Source organism: Mastigoproctus giganteus, chromosome 2 (genome assembly GCF_048544385.1).
Source record: "Mastigoproctus giganteus isolate SK-2022 chromosome 2, ASM4854438v1, whole genome shotgun sequence".
Taxonomy (NCBI): domain Eukaryota; kingdom Metazoa; phylum Arthropoda; class Arachnida; order Uropygi; family Thelyphonidae; genus Mastigoproctus; species Mastigoproctus giganteus.
Genome location: NC_143576.1, coordinates 270,107,460 through 270,130,189, shown reverse-complemented (window position 1 = coordinate 270,130,189; position 22,730 = coordinate 270,107,460). Strand labels below are relative to the sequence as shown.

General features: G+C 39.6%; 1 protein-coding gene across 3 annotated transcripts in view; it reads right to left on the bottom strand.

Moving 5' to 3' along the window:
- The window catches only part of LOC150090468 (uncharacterized), a 678,730-nt gene that overhangs the window by 511,834 nt on the left and 144,166 nt on the right, over positions 1–22,730 (bottom strand). For all 3 annotated transcript variants that reach the window (XM_090389911.1, XM_090389910.1, XM_090389909.1), the window contains exon 4: positions 16,879–17,036. In XM_090389911.1, the coding sequence (XP_090246037.1) occupies positions 16,879–17,036 (158 nt within the window). The remainder of the gene's footprint in view (positions 1–16,878; positions 17,037–22,730) is intronic.

Below are 22,730 nucleotides of genomic sequence, written 5' to 3'. Positions count from 1 at the left end.
TGGGTATACTTTAAATAAATATCTGTTAAGATGCAGGATATTTCAGAGACTGCTGGGAGTCATTGCGGTACAAGTAAACACATGGGTTGTGTTAGGGTAGCTAAGAATAGAAACAGGTGCATGTATACCTGCATGTACACCAATGCTAGGAGTTTGGTAAATACATTTGATGAATTTGAGGTATTGCTCAAAACATCAAAGGCAGATATTGTTGGGATATCAGAGACGTGGTGTCACACAGATATAAGTAATGTGGAACTGGAATTTGGGGAATACAATGTGTATAGAAAGGATAAACAAGACAGGGGGGGAGGAGGAATTATGCTATTAATTAAGAAACACATAAAGTCCAAGGAAGTGAAGCCAGTCGACATCGATGGACAGGGCAGTGTCGAGTCAGTTTGGTGTGACATAAGCATACGGAAATCAAAATTGAGAGTAGGAGTGTGCTATAGGCCTAATGACTCTGATAAGTATAATAAGATATTGTACAGGGAAATAGAGTGGGCCAGTAAATCAGAGAGTCTTATAATGGAGAATTTTAATTTCCCAGATATTGACTGGAATTTGTGGGTTGGTCACTCGCACACTAGCAAGGCTTTTGTGGATTTATTGGATGATTGTTTTCTACATCAGCATGTTCGTGAGGCAACAAGAGGGAGCAATACTCTTGATCTGATTATCAGTAGTGATTCTTCATGCATTAAGAATCTGCAGATAAATGAACCACTAGGTGGCAGTGATCACAGTGTGTTGAAGTGGGATTTACTCAAGGAGGTAACTACCATCAGAGGTAAAGGGAAGGGTTTTTGTTTTCGTAAAGGCGACTATGATGGTCTGAGACAGTATTTAAATTCTATACAGTGGGACCAACTGATGATGTTACCAACAGCAAACTCAAAATGGGAAGCATTCAAGGAACTAATCTTGGAGGCTACCAGGCTTTACATACCAACTAAGAAATATTGTTCAAGGTTTAGGCCTAAATGGTTGTCAGATGAACTAATGAGACATGTGGCAGAGAAGAAAAATGCATGGGATACATACAAATTAATGGGTGACATGGAAGCCTATGATAGATATAAGTTGGTCTGTAACCAAGTCACAAAGGAGATTAGGCAGGCAAAGGCAGACTACGAAAAATCCTTGGCAAAGAATGCAAAGAAAAACAGAAAAGAGTTCTTTACCTATTTAAACTCAAGAAGGAAAGGGATGAATCAGATGGGTCCACTGGATATTGATGGTTCAACAGTTGAGGATCCTGCTCAGGTGGCTAACAATCTAAACGAGTATTTTGCATCTACATTCACGCATGAGGAGTTATTCAGGAAGGAGAATGATGTAGGTAAAGTAAACATTGGCAGTGAGCTGGATGATTTTGTAATAACTGAGAGGAAAGTGGAGGAGAGATTGTTGAGGATAAACATAAAAAAGGCACCTGGGGTGGATGGGATCTATCCAGTTATATTAAAGGAGGCAGCAAAGGAAGTAAGCAACCCCCTAGCCATAATTATGAGAGCTTGTTTGGACTCAGGGGAGGTACTCATAGACTGGAAATGTGCAAATGTAACCCCAATTCACAAAGGAGGATCAAAGGCTGACACAAGTAATTATAGACCTGCTAGTTTAACTTCTGTTCCAGGTAAATTAATGGAGGCACTGGTTAAAGAAGCACTGCAGGATCATCTAGACAAGAATTAAGTTATAGCTCAGACGCATCATGGTTTTGTTAAGGGCAGGTCTTGCCTGACCAATTTGATTGGATACTATGATGTAGTCACAAAAGAACTGGATGCAGGGAATAACTTTGATATTATATATTTGGATCTTAGAAAGGCTTTTGATACTGTTGCACATGGAAGACTGCTGCACAAATTGGAGCAGTGTGGCATTGGAGGCAAATTGCTGCTATGGATAAGAGGATGGTTGAGTGGCAGAAGACAGAGAGTGGTAATCAATGGACACTGCTCTCCTTTGTGATCTCCTTTGTGACTTGGTTACAGACCAACTTATATCTATCATAGGCTTCCATGTCACCCATTAATTTGTATGTATCCCATGCATTTTTCTTCTCTGCCACATGTCTCATTAGTTCATCTGACAACCGTTTAGGCCTAAACCTTGAACAATATTTCTTAGTTGGTATGTAAAGCCTGGTAGCCTCCAAGATTAGTTCCTTGAATGCTTCCCATTTTGAGTTTGCTGTTGGTAACATCATCAGTCGGTCCCATTGTATAAAATTTAAATACTGTCTCAGACCATCATAGTCACCTTTACGAAAACAAAAACCCTTCCCTTTACCTCTGATGGTAGTTACATCCTTGAGTAAATCCCACTTCAACACACTGTGATCACTGCCACCTAGTGGTTCATTTATCTGCAGATTCTTAATGCATGAAGAATAACTACTGAAAATCAGATCAAGAGTATTGCTCCCTCTTGTTGCCTCACGAACATGCTGATGTAGAAAACAATCATCCAATAAATCCACAAAAGCCTTGCTAGTGTGCGAGTGACCAACCCACAAATTCCAGTCAATATCTGGGATATTAAAATCCCCCATTATAAGACTCTCTGATTTACTGGCCCACTCTATTTCCCTGTACAATATCTTATTATACTCATCAGAGTCATTAGGCCTATAGCACACTCCTACTCTCAATTTTGCTTTCCCTATGCTTATGTCACACCAAACTGACTCGACACTGCCCTGTCCATCGATGTCGACTGGCTTCACTTCCTTGGACTTTGTGTTTTTTTTATGTGACTAATAGCATAACCCCTCCTCCCCTCCTGTCCTGTCTATCCTTTCTATACACATTGTATTCCCCAAATTCCAGTTCCGCATTCCTTATATCTGTGTGACACCACGTCTCTGATATCCCAACAATATCTGCCTTTGATGTTTTGAGCAATACCTCAAATTCATCAAATTTATTTACCAAACTCCTAGCATTGGTGTACACGCAGGTATACATGCACATGTTTCTATTCCTAGCTACCCTAACACAACCCATGTGTTTACTTGTACCACAATGACTCCCAGCAGTCTCTGAAATATCCTGCATCTTGTTTTTCAGGCTTCTGCTCATTTCAATAGAAGCAGTGCAAGAATCACTTCCACCTCTGACAGTGGCTACTGTTAATTTATTAGTCCTTGTAGACCAAACTACAACATCGAAGAGGTATACTAAAACTTTCTGAAAGTGATAAAGCCCAAGAAACCTATAGAGAAAAAGAAATCCAAAGAAGAAAAAAATTAGTCAAGAAACACTTGCCATGATGAACCAAAGACGACAAATGAAGAAGAAAAAAAACACTGATAGGGAGAAAATTGAGTATACTGAGTTATGCAAAGCCATTAGAAAGAGACTCAGAGAGGACATAGGAAGATTTAAACCAAGAAAAGTAGAAACATTAAGGGAAAACAGAGGATTTAAATCAGCAGCCATGAACAGTAATACAGAAAGAAAAATGATACTGAGACTGTAAAATAGCGATGATATACTTATAAACAGCAGAGAAGGCATAATTCAAATAGCGGAAGACTACTATAGAGAAATATACAAGGAGAGAGAGAATGATTCCAGCAGTGGGGAAGATGGATTGCAAAGTAGAAACACATATGACATACCCGATATTCTTCCTGATGAGGTAGAATATGCATTGAAGAAAATGAAGAATCAAAGTCCCGGGGGAAGATGAAGTTACTGTAGAGTTGTTAAAATTGGGAGGAAGAGACATAACACAAAAACTGGCAAGGCTCTTCACAAAGTGCATTAGAAAAGGTGTGACGCCTAAGCAATGGGATAATGCAATAATAGTTTTGCTGCATAAGAAAGGAGATAAATCAGAAATTATAGACCAATTAGCTTGTTATCACACATCTACAAGTTGTTCACTAACAGATTAGAAAGAATACTTGATGAGAATCAACCGAAAGAGCAAGCTGGCTTTAGGACAGGATTCTCCACTATGGATCACCTTCATGTAATATCACAGCTAATGGAGAAAGCAAATGAATATAAAAAACCATTATGCCTGGCATTTGTGGATTATTAAAAGACATTTGACTCCATACGACATAAGGCAATGTTTCGGGCACTGGAAAGACAAGGCATAGATGACCCATATATTATGATTTTGAAGAAAATATATGAGAGTGCTACTTCCTTTATCAGACTAGACAAAGACAGTAGGAAATTTCAAATCAAGAAAGGAGTTCGACAAGGGGGCACAATATCTCCGAAACTGTTTACTGCTACCCTTAAGGAAGCTTTCAGAAGATTAGACTGGTCGCAGAAAGGAGTCAATGTGAACGGGGAGTACCTAAACCATTTACGATTTGCAGATGACATTGTGGTCGTAAGCCATGATCCCAAAGAATTAGAGGAAAATCTTAATCAGTTATGCACAGTTAGTAAGGATTTTGGACTAAAGATGAATATGGCTAAAACAAAAGTAATGATGAACAAGTATGCCACAGAAAGAGAAATAATGATTCAAGGAGCAGTAATTGAAAAGGTGGAGTCATATACTTATCTGGGACAAGTTATTAGCTGTAATAATGATAAATGGCTGGAAGTCAAGAGAAGAATAAATTTTGGATAGATAGCATTCAGGAAATATAGTCACATACTGAAGAGCAATATCCCAATTTGTCTGAAATGTAAAATAATGAACCAATGTATACTCCCCACCATTACTTACGGAAGTGAAACTTGGGCACCCACCAAAAGTATGAAAGAGAAGCTGAGAATTACCCCAATATGACCCCAATTCACAAAGGGGGATCAAAGGCTGACACAAGTAATTATAGACCTGTGAGTTTAACTTCTGTACCCGGAAAATTAATGGAGGCACTGGTTAAAGAAGCACTGCAGGATCATCTAGACAAGACGTCAGTTATAGCTAGGACACAGCATGGTTTTGTTAAGGGGAAGTCTTGCCTGACCAATTTCATTGGATACTATGATGCAGTCACAAAAGAACTGGATGCAGGGAATAACTTTGATATTATATACTTGGATCTTAGAAAGGCTTTTGATACTGCAGCACATGGAAGACTGCTGCACAAATCGGAGCGGTGTGGCATTGGAGGCAAATTGCTGCTATGGATAAAGCGGTGGTTGAGGGGGAGAAGACAGAGAGTGGTAATCAATGGACACTGCTCATCGTGGACTAATGTTATTAGTGGAGTCCCTCAGGGTTCAGTATTGGGTCCTTTATTGTTTTCTGTATTTATAAATGATAATGATGATGGTATATCAAGCTTAATGTCCAAGTTTGCAGACGATACGAAGGTTGGCCGGGTTGTCAAGGACACTACTGACACTATGCTGCTGCAACAGGATTTGGAAAAGTTGAGCAGATGAGCTTCGAGGTGGCAAATGAAGTTTAACATTGACAAATGTAAGTACTACATATGGGAAACAGTAACCCCAGAGCAACGTATCAACTCTGCGGTACTACACTGACAGTGGTGGTGAATGAAAAGGACCTGGGGGTGGTTGTGAAGGCAGATATGAAGTTCTCTGAGTGAGCAGTGCAGACGGGCTGCAAGAGTAGCTCATGGTTTATTGTCAATGATATATAGGAATTTTTCTAGCAGGGATAAGGAGGTGATTATTCCCTTGTATAAGGCAATGGCGAGGCCACACCTTGGGTACTGTATACAGGTCTGGAGGCCTCATTTCAAGAAGGATGTAGAGCTGCTGTAACGAGTACAGAGAAGGGCAACAAGATTGGTGAATGGGACAAAGGGGTGCTCTTACGAAGAAAGGCTTAGGTTTTGTGAATTACAGTGTCTGGAAACTAGGCACCAGCGAGGTGATCTGATAGAGGTGTACAAAGCCTTGAATGGTTTGAGCATGCTCAATGCTGATGGGATTCTTCCTCTTGCTCAGAATAATCACCTGAGAGGGCATAAATTCAAACTGAGGAAAGACAGATGTAGGATAGATGTGCGGAAATTTGCCTTTAGCCAGCGGGTGGTTGGTAGGTGGAACAGACTTCCATCCCTTGTCGTGGAAGTTGATAGCCTAAATAAGTTTAAGGCTCAGCTGGACAGGTATTTCGAACGAACAGAGGGGTGAAGTGGAAGTGGTTATTTTTATTTATTTATGTTACTTTTTTTTTATTTTTTTTGGCTGATGCTGCATAAGCTTGCTTTCTTGCATCAAATGCCTCTACTAATGCTAATGCTAATTACCAGCGAAGAATGGAACGAATTATATTGGGAATCAGACTGTTAGATAAGAAGAGAAACACATGGATTAGGTAGCAAACTCAAGTAAAGGACATTCTTATCAAAACTAAAGAACTAAAATGGTCTTGGGCAGGACACATAGCTCGAAGACATGATGATAGATGGACTAAGAAAATAACAGAATGGTACCCAAGAGGAGCTAGAAGAAAACCTGGAAGACAAAGGCGGAGATGGATAGATGAAATTCATGAGTTTTTGGGTAGTAAATGGCCAGTGCTCAAAACAGAAAGAACTGGAAAGTTGCTGCAGAGGCCTTCATAATGCAGTGGTTTAAAAATGGCTGATGACGATGATAGGCTTAATCACTCTGATGAGTACAATAAGAAACTGTACAGGGAAATAGAGTGGGCCAGTAAATCAAAGAGTCTTATAATAATGGGGAATTTTAATTTCCTAGATATTGACTGGAATTTGTGAGCTGTTCACTCACATACTAGCAAGACTTTTGTGGATTTATTAGATGATAATTTTCTACATTGGCATGTTCGAGAGGCAACTAGAGGGAGTAATACTCTTGATTTAATTATCAGTAGTGATTCTTCATGGATTAAGAACATGCAGATAAAGGAACCACTAGGTGGCAATGATCACAGTGTGCTGAAGTGGGATTTACACAATGAGGTAACTACCATTAGGGGTTAAGGGAAGGATTATTGTTTCTGTAAAGGCAACTACGATGGATTGAGACAGTATTTAAATTCTATACAGTGGGACCAACTGATGATGTTACCAACGGCAATTCAAAATGGCAAACATTGATATACCATCATCAATATCATTTATAAATACAGAAAACAATAATGGACACAACACTGAACCCTGAGGGACTCCACTAATAACATTAGCCCATGATGAGCAGTGTCCATTAATACCACTCTCTCTCTCTCTCTCGTCTCACCCTCAACCAACCCTTTATCCAAAAGCAGCAATTTGCCTCCAATGCCACACTGCTCCAACTTGTGCAGAAGTCTTCCAAGTGCAACAGTATCAATAGCCTTTCTAAGGCACAAGTATAAAATATCAAAGTTATTCCCTGCATCCAATTCTCTTGTGACTGTATCATAGTATCCAATCAAATTGGTCAAGCAAGACTTCCCCCTTAACAAAACCATGCTGTGTCTGAGCTATAACTGAAGTCTTGTCTAGATGATCAGGCAGTGCTTCTTTAAAAAGTGCGTCCATTAATTTTCCGGGAACAGAAGTTAAACTCACAGGTCTATAATTACTTGTGTCAGCCTTTGATCCTCCTTTGCTCAGAATAATCACCTGAGAGGGCTTAAATTCAAATTCAGGAAAGACAGATGTAGGATAGATGTGCGGAAATTTGCCTTTAGCCAGCGGGTAGTTGGTTGGTGGAACAGACTTCCATCCCTTGTTGTGGAAGTTGATAGCCTAAATAAATTTAAGGCTCAGCTGGACAGGAATTTCAAACGAATGGAGGGGTGAAGTGGAAGTGTTTTGTTTTTTTTTTTTCCTTGGCTGATGCTGTATAAGCTTGCTTTCTTGCATCATATGCCTCTACTAATGCTAATGCTAATACAATACTAAATGAACATTTTGCACCTTTTTTTTATAAAACACGAAGCACAACAGGTATTAGAACCTACATTACTTACTACCATTCATGGTTTGTAGATTGAGAAGATTCAGAAAGAAGATAATTCTTGACATTAGACTTGAATTTCTGAAGATTGTAATTTTCAAAAGATAAAAATGAATAGAGGTTCATCCAGAAAAGCTATTCTGGATAACAGTTCAATAAATAAATTCAATAAATAAATGAAGAAGAAGAAAATCTGGTTCAATAAATTCAATAAATAAATGAAGAAGAAGAAAATCTGGTTCTGTGACTTTGATGTTGGACAGTAAAAGTTTGTTGACGGGTTGCATCATTATCAGATTAGTTTGGAAGAGAGAGCAGGAATTATAGAAGACATGGATGTCAGATGAAGTAATGGGATATATGGCAGAGAAGAAAAATGCATGGGGTACATATAAATTAACATGTGACACAGAAGCCTATGATAGATATAAGTTGATCTGTAACCAAGTTACAAAGGAGGTTAGACAGGCGAAGGCAGATTACGAGAAATCTTTGGCAAGGGATGCAAAGGAAAACAGCAAGGAGTTCTTTACTTATGTAAACTCTAGAAGGAAGGGGATGAATCAGATTGGTCCACTTGATATCGTTGGTTCAACTGTTCATGATCCTGCTCAGGTAGCTAACAAGCTAAATTAATATTTTGCATCTACATTCACACATCAGGAGCTATTCGGGAAGGGGAATGCCAGAGGTTAAGTAAACTCTGGCAGTGAACTAGATGACTTTGTAATAACTGCTGCTGACGAGGCTACTAGGAGACGGTCGTGTTCAAAGCCGCTAAGTGGATTTTTCTTATTTATTGATTTGAAATTATTGTTTTTCTAAAACTTTTGATTTAAATTTAGTAGTATAACATTATTTTGTGATTTTCTGATTAATTTGGTGCATTTATTTTTTTACTCGGACTTGTAATTGCATAAAAGTATCGGTAAGGGTATCCACGTGTTTGCAACTCCGCTGTTGTTTAAGAAGTTCTTTAGCCATATTTAGCCGCTTGATTGAATATTTTTTTACAACGAATTATTACTGTAAGTAGCTTATAGACGTAGTAAGGACCGTTAGTTTATTCTGAATTGAGACAGCGAGATTTGAAAGTTAATTAATACTTAAGTGTCCGTAGATTACCGTTCGTACTTTCCCGCCTTTGTGATACGATAGTTATATACCGTACTAGATAGTGTTAGCTGAACTTCGTTAGCAGTTAAATTGTACTTTTAAATAAATACATATAAGGATTTAGATTACAAACGTAATATAATTAATTATATTTAACATAATTAATAACATAACATAATTAATTATAATTAATTAATAGAATCATGACTCAGACCAGAGCAGCAAAGCAAAAGGCTCAAGCTAATGGAAGTGCTGTGGCTCAGAGTAGAACTGAGGGGGGCAGTTGTCCTCTGACTCACAGCCTTATAAAATGCACTGTTTGCTTGATGTTTGCAGAGCAATCGGGTACGGGATATGATACTGCCATGGGGGATGTCTTTGTGTGTGCGCGCGATGCCAGGAGTGTATCGATATCAGGCAACAACTCAGCGTTCTTGTGGGCCTATATGAGAACTTGAAGGACAGGGTGGATGCCCTCGAAGAAACTAAATTGAGGGGCCCATCAAGCTCTCAGCTGCCCACATCAACGCCAGAGCTTGCACTTGGGCATCACGTGACACAGAGGCAACCCCTAAGGCAGAATGCGCTGGTCCCGAAGGAACTAGTAGTTGTTGGTGAATCTATTGTCAGGGAAACGGGGAACATGCTTTGTAAAAAGGATAGGTGGAACAGGACCAGGGTATGTCTGCCAGGGGAAAAGGTTGATGACGTGGTAGAGCGAATATCATCTTTTAAGGGCACAAAAGGTGATATAGTTGTACATGTTGGCACTAATGATATTAAGAATAGGAGACCGGCAGAATTACTTAACAAGTACAGGTCACTGTTGAACAAAAGCCGAGAATTAGGGTTGAATTTGAAAGTGTCTGCAATTCTGCCCAGACACGATAGGAGGGAGTATATGATGAGAGCCTTGACGATCAATTCGGCCCTGGAGAGATTGGCCAAGGCTCAAGGGGTAGAATTTTTTTCAGCCTGTTAACAGGTACTTGTTAACAGGAGAGATTGCTTCTACAGGGATGGGATACACTTAAATAGAAAGGGTGCAAGAATATTTGCTGATCCTATCGAGGCAGCATTAAGTGGGTCGGAAAACTGCTAGCTTGGGGGGAGACAAAGACCAATAGATTGACAGTAGCCACTGGCAGAGGTGAAAGAGATTCTTGCACTGCTTCTACTAGAATGAGCAGAAGCCTGAAAAACAAGATGCATGATATTTCAGAGACTGCTGGGAGCCATTGCGGTACAAGTAAACACATGGGTTGTGTTAGGGTAGCTAAGAATAGAAACAGGTGCAGGTATACTTGCGTGTACACCAATGCTAGGAGTTTAGTAAATAAATTTGATGAATTTGAGGTATTGCTCAAAACATCAAAGGCAGATATTGTTGGGATATCAGAGACGTGGTGTCACACAGATATAAGGGATGCAGAACTGTAATTTGGGGAGTACGTCAAAAAAAACGGATAGGCAGGATAGGAAGGGGGTAGGGGTTATGCTATTAGTTAAGAAACAGATAAAAACCAAGGATGTGAAGCCAGTCGACATCGCTGGACAGTGCAATGTTGAGTCAGTTTGGTGTGACATAAGCATTGGGAGATCAAAATTGAGAGTAGGAGTGTGCTATAGGCCTAATGACTCTGATGAGTATAATAAGAAACTATACAGGGAAATAGAGTGGGCCAGTAAATCAGAGAATCTTATAATGGGAGATTTTAATTTCCCAGATATTGACTGGAATTTGGGGGCTGGTCACTCACACACTAGCAGGGCTTTTGTGGATTTATTGGATGATTGTTTTCTACATCAGCATGTTCGGGAGGCAACTAGAAGGAGTAATACTCTTGATTTTATTATCAGCAGTGATTCTTCATGCATTAAGAATCTGCAGATAAATGAACCACTAGGTGGCAGCGATCACAGTGTGCTGAAGTGGGATTTACTCAAAGAGGTAACTACCATTAGGGGTAAAGGGAAGGGTTAATGCTTCCGTAAAGGCGACTACGATGGACTGAGACAGTATTTAAATTCTATACAGTGGGACCAACTGATCATGTTACCAACAGCAAATTCAAAATGGGAAGCATTGAAAAAGAATTAATCTTGGAAGCTACTAGGCTTTACATACCAACTAAGAAATATTATTCAAGGTTTAGGCCAAAATGGATGTCAGATGAACTAATGAGGCATATGGCAGAGAAGACAAATGCATGGGATACTTACAAATTAACACATGACACAGAAGCCTATGATAGATACAATTTGATATGCAACCAAGTTACAAAGGAGGTTAGGCAGGCGAAGGCAGATTTCGAGAAATCCTTGGCAAGGGATGCAAAGAAAAACAGCAAAGAGTTCTTTACTTATGTAAACTCTAGAAGGAAGGGGATGAATCAGATTGGTCCACTTGATATTGATGGGTCAACTGTTGATGATCCTGCTCAGGTAGCTAACAAACTAAATGAATATTTTGCATCGACATTCACACATGAGGAGTTATTCAGCGAGGGGAATGCCAGAGGTGTATTCAACTCTAGCAGTAAGCTACAGAATCTTGAAATAACTGAGAGTAAAGTGGAGGAGAGATTGTTGAAGAGAAACACAAGAAAGGCACCCGGGGTGGATGGGATCTATCAAGTTATATTAAAGGAGGCAGCAAAGGAAGTAAGCAAACCCTTAGCCATAATTATGAGAGCTTCCTTGGACTCAGGGGAGGTACCCATAGACTGGAAATGTGCAAATGTGACCCCAATTCACAAAGGAGGATCAAAGGCTGACACAAGTAATTACAGACCTGTGAGCTTAACTTCTGTTCCAGGAAAATTAATGGAGGCACTGGTTAAAGAAGCACTGCAGGATCATTTAGACAAGACTTCAATTATAGCTCGGACACAGCATGGTTTTGTTAAGGGGAAGTCTTGCTTGACCAATTTGATTGGATACAATGATGCAGTCACAAAAGAACTGGATGCAGGGAATAGCTTTGATATTATATACTTGGATCTTAGAAAGGCTTTTGATATTGTTGCACATGGAAGATTGCTACACAAATTGGAGCAGTGTGACATTGGAGGCAAATTGCTGTTATGTATAAAGGGGTGGTTGAGGGGGAGAAGACAGAGAGTGGTAATCAATGGACACTGCTCATCGTGGACTAATGTTATTAGTGGAGTCCCTCAGGGCTCAGTGTTGGGTCCATTATTGTTTTCTGTATTTATAAATGATATTGATGATGGTATATCAAGCTTAATGTCCAAGTTTGCAGACGATACAAAGGTTGGCAGGGTTGTCAAGGACACTACTGACACTATGCTGCTGCAACAGGATCTGGAAAGGTTGAGCAGATGGGCTGAGAGGTGGCAAATGAAGTTTAACATTGACAAATGTAAAGTACTACACATGGGAAACAGCAACCCCAGAGCAACGTATCAACTCTGTGGTACTACACTGACAGTGGTGGAGAATGAAAGGGACTTGGGGGTGGTTGTGCAGGCAGATATGAAGTTCTCTGAGCAGTGCAGATGGGCTGCAAGAGTAGCTCATGGAGTATTGTCAATGATATACAGGAATTTTTCCAGCAGGGATAAGGAGGTGATTATTCCCTTGTATATGGCCATGGTCAGGCCACACCTAGAGTACTGTATACAGGTCTGGAGGCCTCATTTCAAGAAGGATGTTGAGCTGCTGGAACGAGTACAGAGAAGGGCAACAAGATTAGTGAATGGAACAAAGGGGTGCTCTTACGAAGAAAGGCTTAAGTTTTGCAAATTACAGTGTCTGGAGACTAGGCACCAGCGAGGTGATCTGATAGAGGTGTATAAAGCCTTGAATGGTTTGAGCATGCTCAATGCTGATGGGATTCTTCCTCTAGCTCAGAATAATCACCTGAGAGGGCATAAATTCAAATTGAGGAAAGACAGAGGTAGGATAGACGTGCAGAAATTTGCCTTTAGTCAGAGGGTGGTTGGTTGGTAGAACAGCCTTCCATCCCTTGTAGTGGATGGTTGATAGCCTAAATAAGTTTAAGGCTCAGCTGGACAGGTATTTTGAACGAACAGAGGGTTGAAGTGGAAGTGGGTTTTTTTTTTTTTTTTTTTGGCTGATGCTGCATAAGCTTGCTTTCTTGCATCAAATGCCTCTACTAATGCTAATGCTAACTGAGAGGAAAGTGGAGGAGAAATTGTTGAGGATAAACATAAAAAAGGCACCTGGGGTGGAAGGGATCAATCCAGTTATATTAAAGGAGGCAGCAAAGGAAGTAAGCAATCCGTTAGCCATAATTATGAGAGCTTCCTTGGACTCAGGGGAGGTACCCACAGACTGGAGATGTGTAAATGTAACCCCAATTCACAAAGGAGGATCAAAGGCTGACACAAGTAATAACAGACCTGTGAGTTTAACTTCTGTTCCAGGAAAATTAATGGAGGCACTGGTTAAAGAAGCACTGCAGGATCATCTTGACAAGAATTCAGTTATAGCTCAGACACAGCATGGTTTAGTTAAAGGAAGGTCTTGCCTGACCAATTTGATTGGATACTACGATGCAGTCACAAAGAATTGGATGCAGGGAATAACTTTGATATTATATATTTGGATCTTAGAAAGGCTTTTGATACTGTTGCAAATGGAAGACTGCTGCACAAATTGGAGCAGTGTGGCATTGGTGGCAAATTGTTGCTATGGATAAAGGGATGGTTGAGTGGCTGAAGACAGAGAGTGGTAATTAATGGACACTACTCATCGTGGACTTATGTTATTAGTGGAGTCCCTCAGGGTTCAGTGTTGGGTCCATTGTTGTTTTCTGTATTTATAAATAATATTGATGATGGTATATCAAGCTTAATGTCAAATTTTGCAGACGATACAAAGGTTAGCAGGGTTGTTAAGGACGCTACTGACGCTATGCTGCTGCAACAGGATCTGGAAAGGTTGACCAGATGAGCTGAAAGGTGGCAATTGAAGTTTAACATTGACAAATGTAAAGTACTACATATGGGAAACAGCAACCCAGAGCAACGTATCAACTCTGTGGTATTACACTGACAGTGGTAGAGAATGAAAAGGACCTGGGCGTAATTGTGCAGGCAGATATGAAGTTCTCTGAGCAGTACAGACGGGCTGCAAGAGTAGCTCATGGTGTCTTATCAATGATATGCAGGAATTTTTCTAGCAGGGATAGGGAGGTGATTATTCCCTTGTATAAGGCAATGGTCAGGCCGCACCTTGAGTACTGTATACAGGTCTGGAGGCCTCATTTTACTAAGGATGTAGAGCTGCTGGAACGAGTACAGAGAAGGGCAACAAGGTTAGTGAACGAAACAAAGGGTAGCTCTTACGAAGAAAGGCTTAAGTTTTGCAAATTACAGTGTCTGAAAATTAGGCACCGGCGAGGGGATCTGATAGAGGTGTACAAAGCCTTGAATGGTTTGAACATGCTCAATACTGATGGGATACTGCCTCTTGCTCAGAATAATCACCTGAGAGGGCATAAATTCAAATTGTGGAAAGACATATGTAGGATATATGTGCGGAAATTTGCCTTTAGCCAGTGGGTAGTTGGTAGTTGGAACAAACTTCCATCCCTTGTTGTGGAAGTTGATAGCCTAAATGAATTTAAGGCTCAGCTGGACAGGTATTTTGAATGAACGAAGGGGTGAAGTGGAATGTGTTTTTTTTTTTTTTTCTTTGTTTTTTTTTTTTTTTGGCTGATGCTGCATATGCTTGCTTTCTTGCATCATATGCCTCTACTAATGCTAATGACAATTCGGAAGAACAGTTTTCATGAAAAATCTATAAAAAGACATACAGCAGAAACATAAGATCTAACAGACAGAGTGGAAATATGCTGATAGACATGAGTCATTAATTAATCTATCTGCCCTCTTTTTTGAATGGAAACTAGAAGCCTGAGAGAGGTTTGGTGTGGCGGCTCCATAAGAGGGAACAATATTCCATGAGAATGGATTTGCAATTTTTACAGAATGAACAGCTGTTTCGAAGAAAAGTAATGCTGAGAGTGAAAGCAAAAACCCAGTTTTTAGATACAGAGATAGAAATATTTGTAATGTGGTTATGCAAGAGAGATTAGAAGTCAGGGTAATCCCAAACAGAGAGAGAGAGATACAATCTTCCCTAGAAATCAGAGTATCCCTAAAGATAAGCGTAAGAGCAGAGGAATCCTTTTTTGAGAGATATGACAGGACTGAGTTTTAGGGTAGAAATCAAGTAACTTAGCTGTGCCACGCTGGAGAATTACCTGGAGATCAGCATTTAAGTAATTCGTAATGGATGTTTAACAAATGAAAGCTGTTTGAGCAAGATAAGGTTGTTTCTCAAAGTGGAAAGTGGAATGCAATGTGCTATCATCACCAAAGCTTTAGATAGGATTTCTGGTTAATGGCAGAAGGTTAAGAATTTAAAGAGGAAAATATTGGGAAAAAGAACTGAACCTTGGAGAACACCAGCATTAGAGGAGATGTTAGAAGTCAGAGAGCATCAACCATCACTAGCAGTAAGAGTGAAAACTGGATACCCAATTACAAAATTTCTGAAATTGAGTGCAAACCAAAGATGGAAGCTTAATTAGAAGGACTTTATGCCAAACACATTTTCAATGTGTTTGGCATAAAGTCATGAGCGACTGCATGAGTTTCATCCAACTTTTCCAGTGAATATGTCCATAAATGGATAATATAAGAATATCATGAGTGGATTGCCACTGATGGAATCCATACTGGCAATCGTTGATCAGATGGTAGGTTTCTAGATAGTTTAAAAGTTGGAAGATAATAGATTTCGCCATTACTATAGAAAGAATAGAAGTAAATGCAATAATTAGATGTGAGGGATTTGTCACCCTTTTTAGGAAATGGCTGGATATGAACAAATTTCCAGGCAGAATGGAAAACACCTTTGGAATAAGAAAGTGCAAAAGGGCAATACAGAAGTGGAGTAAGCTAAAGAACACGTTTTGAGAACAAGAGGAGAAATATCCGAACCTGGAGCTTTTTTCAGAATCAAGATTGTTCAAAATCTTTCTGACACTTTTGACGGAAAGCCACAGAAGAATGCTCAATTACCATCTGGACAAGAGGCAAGTTTTCTATCCTTAGCTTGCTTGAAATCTGATTTCACCTGATTAATAACTGCTTTACAATTGTTGTGTGCTTTGGCATATGCAGAAAATGAACCTGGAAATTTGGATACAAGCCAATTGCAATATGCAACATTCTCATCTTGAACAGCCTTGGCACATTTATTGTAAAACCACTGTTTAAATAAAAGTCAAGATTTTAAGGTTGAATAAAGGATTTCTACATGACTAATTTCACTTACATAACCTGAGCAAACGGTGACATCACAAGATTTTAAACAGTAATCTGAGTAAGGAAAAGAAATCTTGCAGATCATCCCATTTTTCATTCTTGCTGCCATGCCAAACAACACAAAGCTGAGAATGGCCACAAGAGAAAGACTCTGATGCAAAAGACCATCACCAAGTTGTGATCTAGCTGTGGTACCTAGAGGACCTTAAACTTAGATGGATGATACAATGGTATTGCCACTTACCATTCATAAGAAAAACTTACCACTTACCATTCATATAATCAAATCCCACTGGAGATTAGAGGAATAGATAAAGGAGTCTTTATTCAAGGCTGTAGTCAGCACCTCTGATAAAATGCAAATCAGCCCATGAACAAACATTTACACCAGTTTAAATAATAAAATGGCAGAAAATAACATGAAATGCTGACATGCCTTAAAACCAGAAATGACATGCTTGCCTTAACTAAAAGTCATATTCTTGTACTTTTAATACCTAATCAAAACCTAAAATACATAACAAAAGCTTCAAAAGCTTAGGATAAGTAAACTGAAAAACACATACCAAACACAGCGAGTAATACTTTGTTCTTGTCCCTCTTCATCATTATTTGTGGAAGTTGAGATGACAGAAAAACTAGTCTCCTCATCTGTTGCAGCATTTAGTTTCAGGGATGGTGATTGTGGAGGTGTGGGAGGAGGTGGTGCACCATAATTATGATCCTTCAAAAGAAGAAAAGATAATGTTATATATTTAAAAAATGAAACATATTACATTACAATTTTGCTAAGAAAATTGTCTGCATTCCATATGGTATACAATAAAAAGATACAAATCAATATAAAACATTAAAAGGAGGGAATGAGATTAGATTAGTGTGAGCGAAGTTTTCACGGCTTCAGCTAATTGAGAAGTTTTTCTTAAATTTTTACCATTTTGACTAAATTTGCATATTAATTTATGTTCAAGAAGTTGCTTTATATTCTTAGTTACGATACTTAGTTAATTTTGAACTTAGAAAGAGATTTTATGGGTTATTACTCAGTATCGGTAAAACTTGTACCGTTCGAAACTTGAACTTGTCAATACGGAATAGCATTACGTATATTTTGAACTTAATAGCATAAAGTATAATGTAAAACTACATAGTGCAATACATAGCATTGTAGTAGGAATCTGTTAGCTAAGTATAGTATAAGCAATTAATCAACTGGATGTTGGGAACGACTAACTACCATAAAATGTTAAGCTTCGAATAAACGGATTTAAAGTTAATTGTTCAACGTTGTTAAGGTAATTGTTCAGTGTTCTTCAATGTTGTACAGGTCTTGATGCATCATTTTAGGAAGGATATAGAGTTGCTAGAATGATACAAAGGGCAACAAGATTGGTGAGGGAATCAAAGGGTTGCTCTAATGAAGAAAGGCTTAAGTTCTGCAAATTACAATGCCTAGAGAGTAGGCACTTACAAGCTGATCTGATTAAGGTGTATAAGGCTTTGAATGGATTGAGCAGGTTGAACACTTTTTTTTTTTTTTTTTTTATTATGTAAACCCCAAACACGAGAGGTATTAGAACCTATAGTACTTAGTACCATGCTTGGGTTGGAGGTTCACAAGACGAAAGAAGATATTTGTTGATAATGGACTTGAACTTCTGTAGACTGTAATTTTCACGAAATACGTATGAAGGAAGGTTGTCCAGAAAACGGCAGTTGAATGAATAAACAAGGAAAATGAAACGTTGGTTCTGTGAGTTTGAAGTTGGACAGTAAATGCATGTTGGCTGGTGGCTGCACGTGTTCGGACTGTTTTGAAAGAGAGAGCGGGAATTATAGAAGCCAATTCAGAAGAACAGGGCCCATGGAAGTATCTGTAGAAGAGACATGCAGCAGAAACAGTACGTCTATGAGACAGCGAGTGGACAGACTGTTAAAGAGGAGTCATTAGTTAACCTAACTGCCCTCTTCTGAATGGAATCTAGAAGCCTGAGAGAGGTTTTGGGGGGCACCACCCCACATGTGGGAACAATATTCCACTATTCCATGGTAGGACGAATTTGCAATTTGTACAGAGTAAACAGCTATTTGGAAGAAAGTAACGCAGAGAGTGAAAGAGAAAACCAAGTTTTTTAGATGCAGTGGAAGCAATATTTGTAATGTGCTTGTGCCAAGAGAGATTAGAAGTCAGGGTAATGCCCCAAAAGAGATATATCATTTTGCCTAGAAATCGGAGTGTCACCAAAGATAAGTATAGCAGCAGAGATTCCTTTTTTGCGAAAGATAACACAACACTGAGTTTTAGAAGGGTTTAAATCAACTAAGTTGTCTTTGCCACAATGGACAATTACCCGAAGATTGGCATTTCAGGAATTGGTAGCAGACCTTCGAGAAGTTGAAGCTGATTGAGCAGAGCAAGGTTTCTCAAAATTCAAAGTGGAATGCAATGTGCTATCATCGGCAAAACTATGGATAGGATTTCCAGTCAATGGAAGAAGGTCATTAATGTACAAGAGGAAAAGAGTGGGGGAAAGAACTCAACCTTGGGAGGACATTGGCTTTAGTGGAGATGTTAGAAGACAGAGAGCCCATCTACCATCACCCTCAGTGAGCGATCAGAGAGAAAACTGGATAACCAATTACAAAAAGCAGCTGGCAAACTATAAGATGGTAGCTTGTTTAGAATACCTTTATGCCAAACACGATCGAAAGCATATGAGATGTCAACTGCTTGTGTTTCACCGAACTTTTCCATTGAATTTGTCCCTAAATGAGTAACATAAGCCAGAATATCAGCAGTGGATCGACACTGATGAAAACCATACTGGCAATCATTGATTAGAAGGAAGGTTTCTAGGTAGTTTAAGAGTTGGCAGTTAATTTATTTCTCCATTACTTTAAAAAGAGTAGAAGTAATTGCAATTGGGTGATAACTGGATGGAGGAATTTGTCACCTTTTTAGGTGACAAATTCCTCCTGGCTGAATATGAGCAATTTCCAAGCAGAAGGAAAAACACCTCTGGAATAGGAAAGTGAAAAAAGGTGGCAAAGAATAGGAGTAAGTTCAGGAGCACAGGTTTTGAGAACAAGTGGAGAAATTCCATCGGGACCAGGAGCTTTCCAGATTCGTCAAAATCGTTCTGACATTCTTTTAACGGAAGACCACAGAAGGCATTGAATGGAGCGTGTTGGAAATGGTGGGAGGTGTTTTACCAAGATCATTAATACATGAGTTGGAAGAAAAATGGGATGCTAGAAGGTCAGCTTTATCCTTCGCTGAAGTGACAAAACAACCATCTGGTTTGGACAGAGGTTGGAGCAGAGATTGGAGGGAGAGATTGGTTGGAGCAGGGCAAAAGTTGCGGCCAACAGCTTTGGCAAGAGACCAGAATGCTCGGCTACCATTAGGGCAAGAAGCAAGTTTTCTACTCTTAGCCTGTTCAAACTCTAGTGTGGACTGATTAATAATTGCGTTACAAATGTTGTGGGGTTTGGTGTAGGCAGAAAATGAAACAGAAGAATTAGAAACAAGCCAATTACGATATGCAACATTCTTCTCTTGAACAGCTTTAGCACATTTATTGGAAAACAAAGGTTTCGATAAAGTACGAGATTTTAAAGTGGATGTGGGATAAGTGATTCCATTCCTGCAAGAATAATTTCATTGACACAATCTGAGCAAACGTTGACATCAAAAGTTTTGAAACAGTAATCCGACCAAGGAAAAGAAATCTCACAGGTCATCTCATTTTGCATTCTTGTAATGCCACACAACACGAGCCTGGGAATAGTGTGAGATAAAGGCTCCATTACGGAAGAGACAATTACCAAGTTGTGATCTGAAGTGCCTAAAGGACCTCTCACTTCAACCGTGTAGTTAGAAGGGTTGTTTGATAGAAAAAGATCAAGCGTGTTGGCTGTATGATTAGGACTGTCCAGTATTCTTGTAGGTGAACAATCTGTGCAAGGTCATTAGTAATTGCAAAAGCCTCAGAATCTCGACCAGCTGGGTCGGTATGACTAGAAAACGGAAGCCAGCTGGAGTTGTGAACATTAAAATCACCAAGGAAAATTACCTCACTGTTAGGAAAGTTGGACTGGAGAAAATCAAGTTGCAAAGAGAGGAAGTCAAAGAGCTCCAAATGATTGGTGGAGTTGGCAAAATGGAAGAGACAGCAGATGAATTTGACACCATGAGGTAGAGAGATTTTAAGCCAGAGAAGATTGAAGAGAGGAGATTCCAAATTACCAAGTCTCTGACAGAGAATATCAGACCGGACATAGGCACAATTACCACCTTTGAGGCGAAAGGAATCATACAGTGAATAATTTGAGTATCTGAGATGAGCAGTAGTTGAATCAACCATTAACTGAGATTCTGTCAGAAAAAGTACATAGGGTTTGGCAGACTGCAAGAGGAAATGGACATCGTTGAGATTAGAATTGAGACCACGTATATTTGTGAAATGAATTAGGAAGTGTTTGGAAGGTTTAGATCTTTTCGCAGATAAGCTTGCTCTATTAGTTTGACAAATTGTGGTTATTCGATAGTAAGAAAAAGTGTATGTGGGGGGGGGGGGGGGGGTTTGGCATTCTGTATGAAGTAATGAAATTTTTGGATATGGCGTACACATGGTAAAAATATACCCAGATCCTTGACATAACATGGCCTTGACAATGCCCCCACGCATACACACTACTCGGACTCCCTCTAGTCACTATCTGGCAGAGTAGAGGTAGCAACATGATATAGAAGTCTCCTAGAGAGTTACCAATAGGTTCGGTCCAGTGTACTAACTAGCGGCTGGCCGGAGAACACCGTTTTATAGATATATACCCTCGAAATGTAATGAATAATGGATCTTGTCACGATGTTCATCATAACCTCAAAAGTCATCAATCATACTGCATGATGGAAGAGATAAGGAATGGTTGACTGGAACTTAGCTCTAGAGACTAAAAATGGGTACACCACTTCAAGGCTCCAATAAGAAAAGTGGTGGTAATGCACTGGTTGATGAGGGTCATCTGCCACCTAATACTGCCTGGTAACATAGAGGAGCGGCATTCCTCCATGTGGTGTGGGCGCCACACCTCGACTCTTGCTTATGTTGGTTCACACCTGGGTCACCCACCATGTACTTGTGCAAGGAAGTTATACCCAGAATTACTAACAGACCACCATCGTGAACGTGCAAGCAGAGGATTTGGCTGTCACGGACCATCCGGTCTTTGCCGAAATTGGGTTCACTTGATTTGAGTGTTACCCGAATATCAATTTCATCAGCGTTTTAGACTCCCAGGTAGCAAGTACAGCTTGTTAGGCATATCTGAGAAAATGTCAGTCCTACTATACAGTCTTTGAATACTTTCCATTTTGATTCCATGCTGTTCACCACTGACTTAGGTACAACCTTCTTGAAATCTTCCCTGAACATCGCCCCTTTTTCTTCTTCTTTCAACTTCCATACCCACAATTTTCTCTCTCTTGTTATTTTGATCCTCTTCTATTTAGGGAATCTTACAATTCCTACGACTAACCTGTGATCGCTATCCAAGGACACACACAAGGAATGACCTTGACGTCCACTAGTCTTCTGTGTCGCTCTTTATCCACGAGTATATAGTCAAGGAGGGATTCCTGTTGATCATCCCAACCATATCTTGTCACTTTTTGACTCTTTTTCTTCTTGAACCAGGTGTTTCCTATGACCAAGCTGTTCCGTAAACAGAAATTCAATAGTCTGTCACCATCACCATTCCTAGGTCCCCAGTCATGCAGACCAATAACGTATTCTAGTCCTTGTCTCTCCACTCCAACTTTTGTGTTCAGGTCACCCATGATAACTATATCTCCACCTGTGATGTTCTCTTCACGGTTGCCCTCTTGCAGGAGCCTTATGTAGTCTGTGGACAAGTTAGAGAATATTAGAGGACAAGTTAGAGGATAATATCAGAAGGAGATAAGCCAATAGTTGCCATTATTGTACACTCTCAAGAGTTAGTTGTTAGAAGGGTAATGACATTTTGTAGCAAGAACATTATATGTTGTGAAATAATTGACAGCTTTGGCAGAGTATATCTTGTGACAATGTATTGTTGATATTCTGAAGAAATGGATCCTTACGTGGAATATCTTGAGAGACTGCAGCAGGCATTTGGCTCTTGTGATGTGGTGGTTGCTTTAGACTCTAATCCTAAATCTCCGTTGTGGGGCAGCGATGTATCTGATGACAGAGGAATGTTACTGGAGCATTTTCTTTCCACTTCCACAATGGAAATGATTAATGAAGAAGGACATCCGCCCGCTTATTCAAAAGTGCATGGGCAGTCATATATAGACTTAACTATAGCTACTGGTGCAGTTAAGAATAATATTAGGAATTCGAAAGTGCTAGAGGGTTATATGACCAGTGAC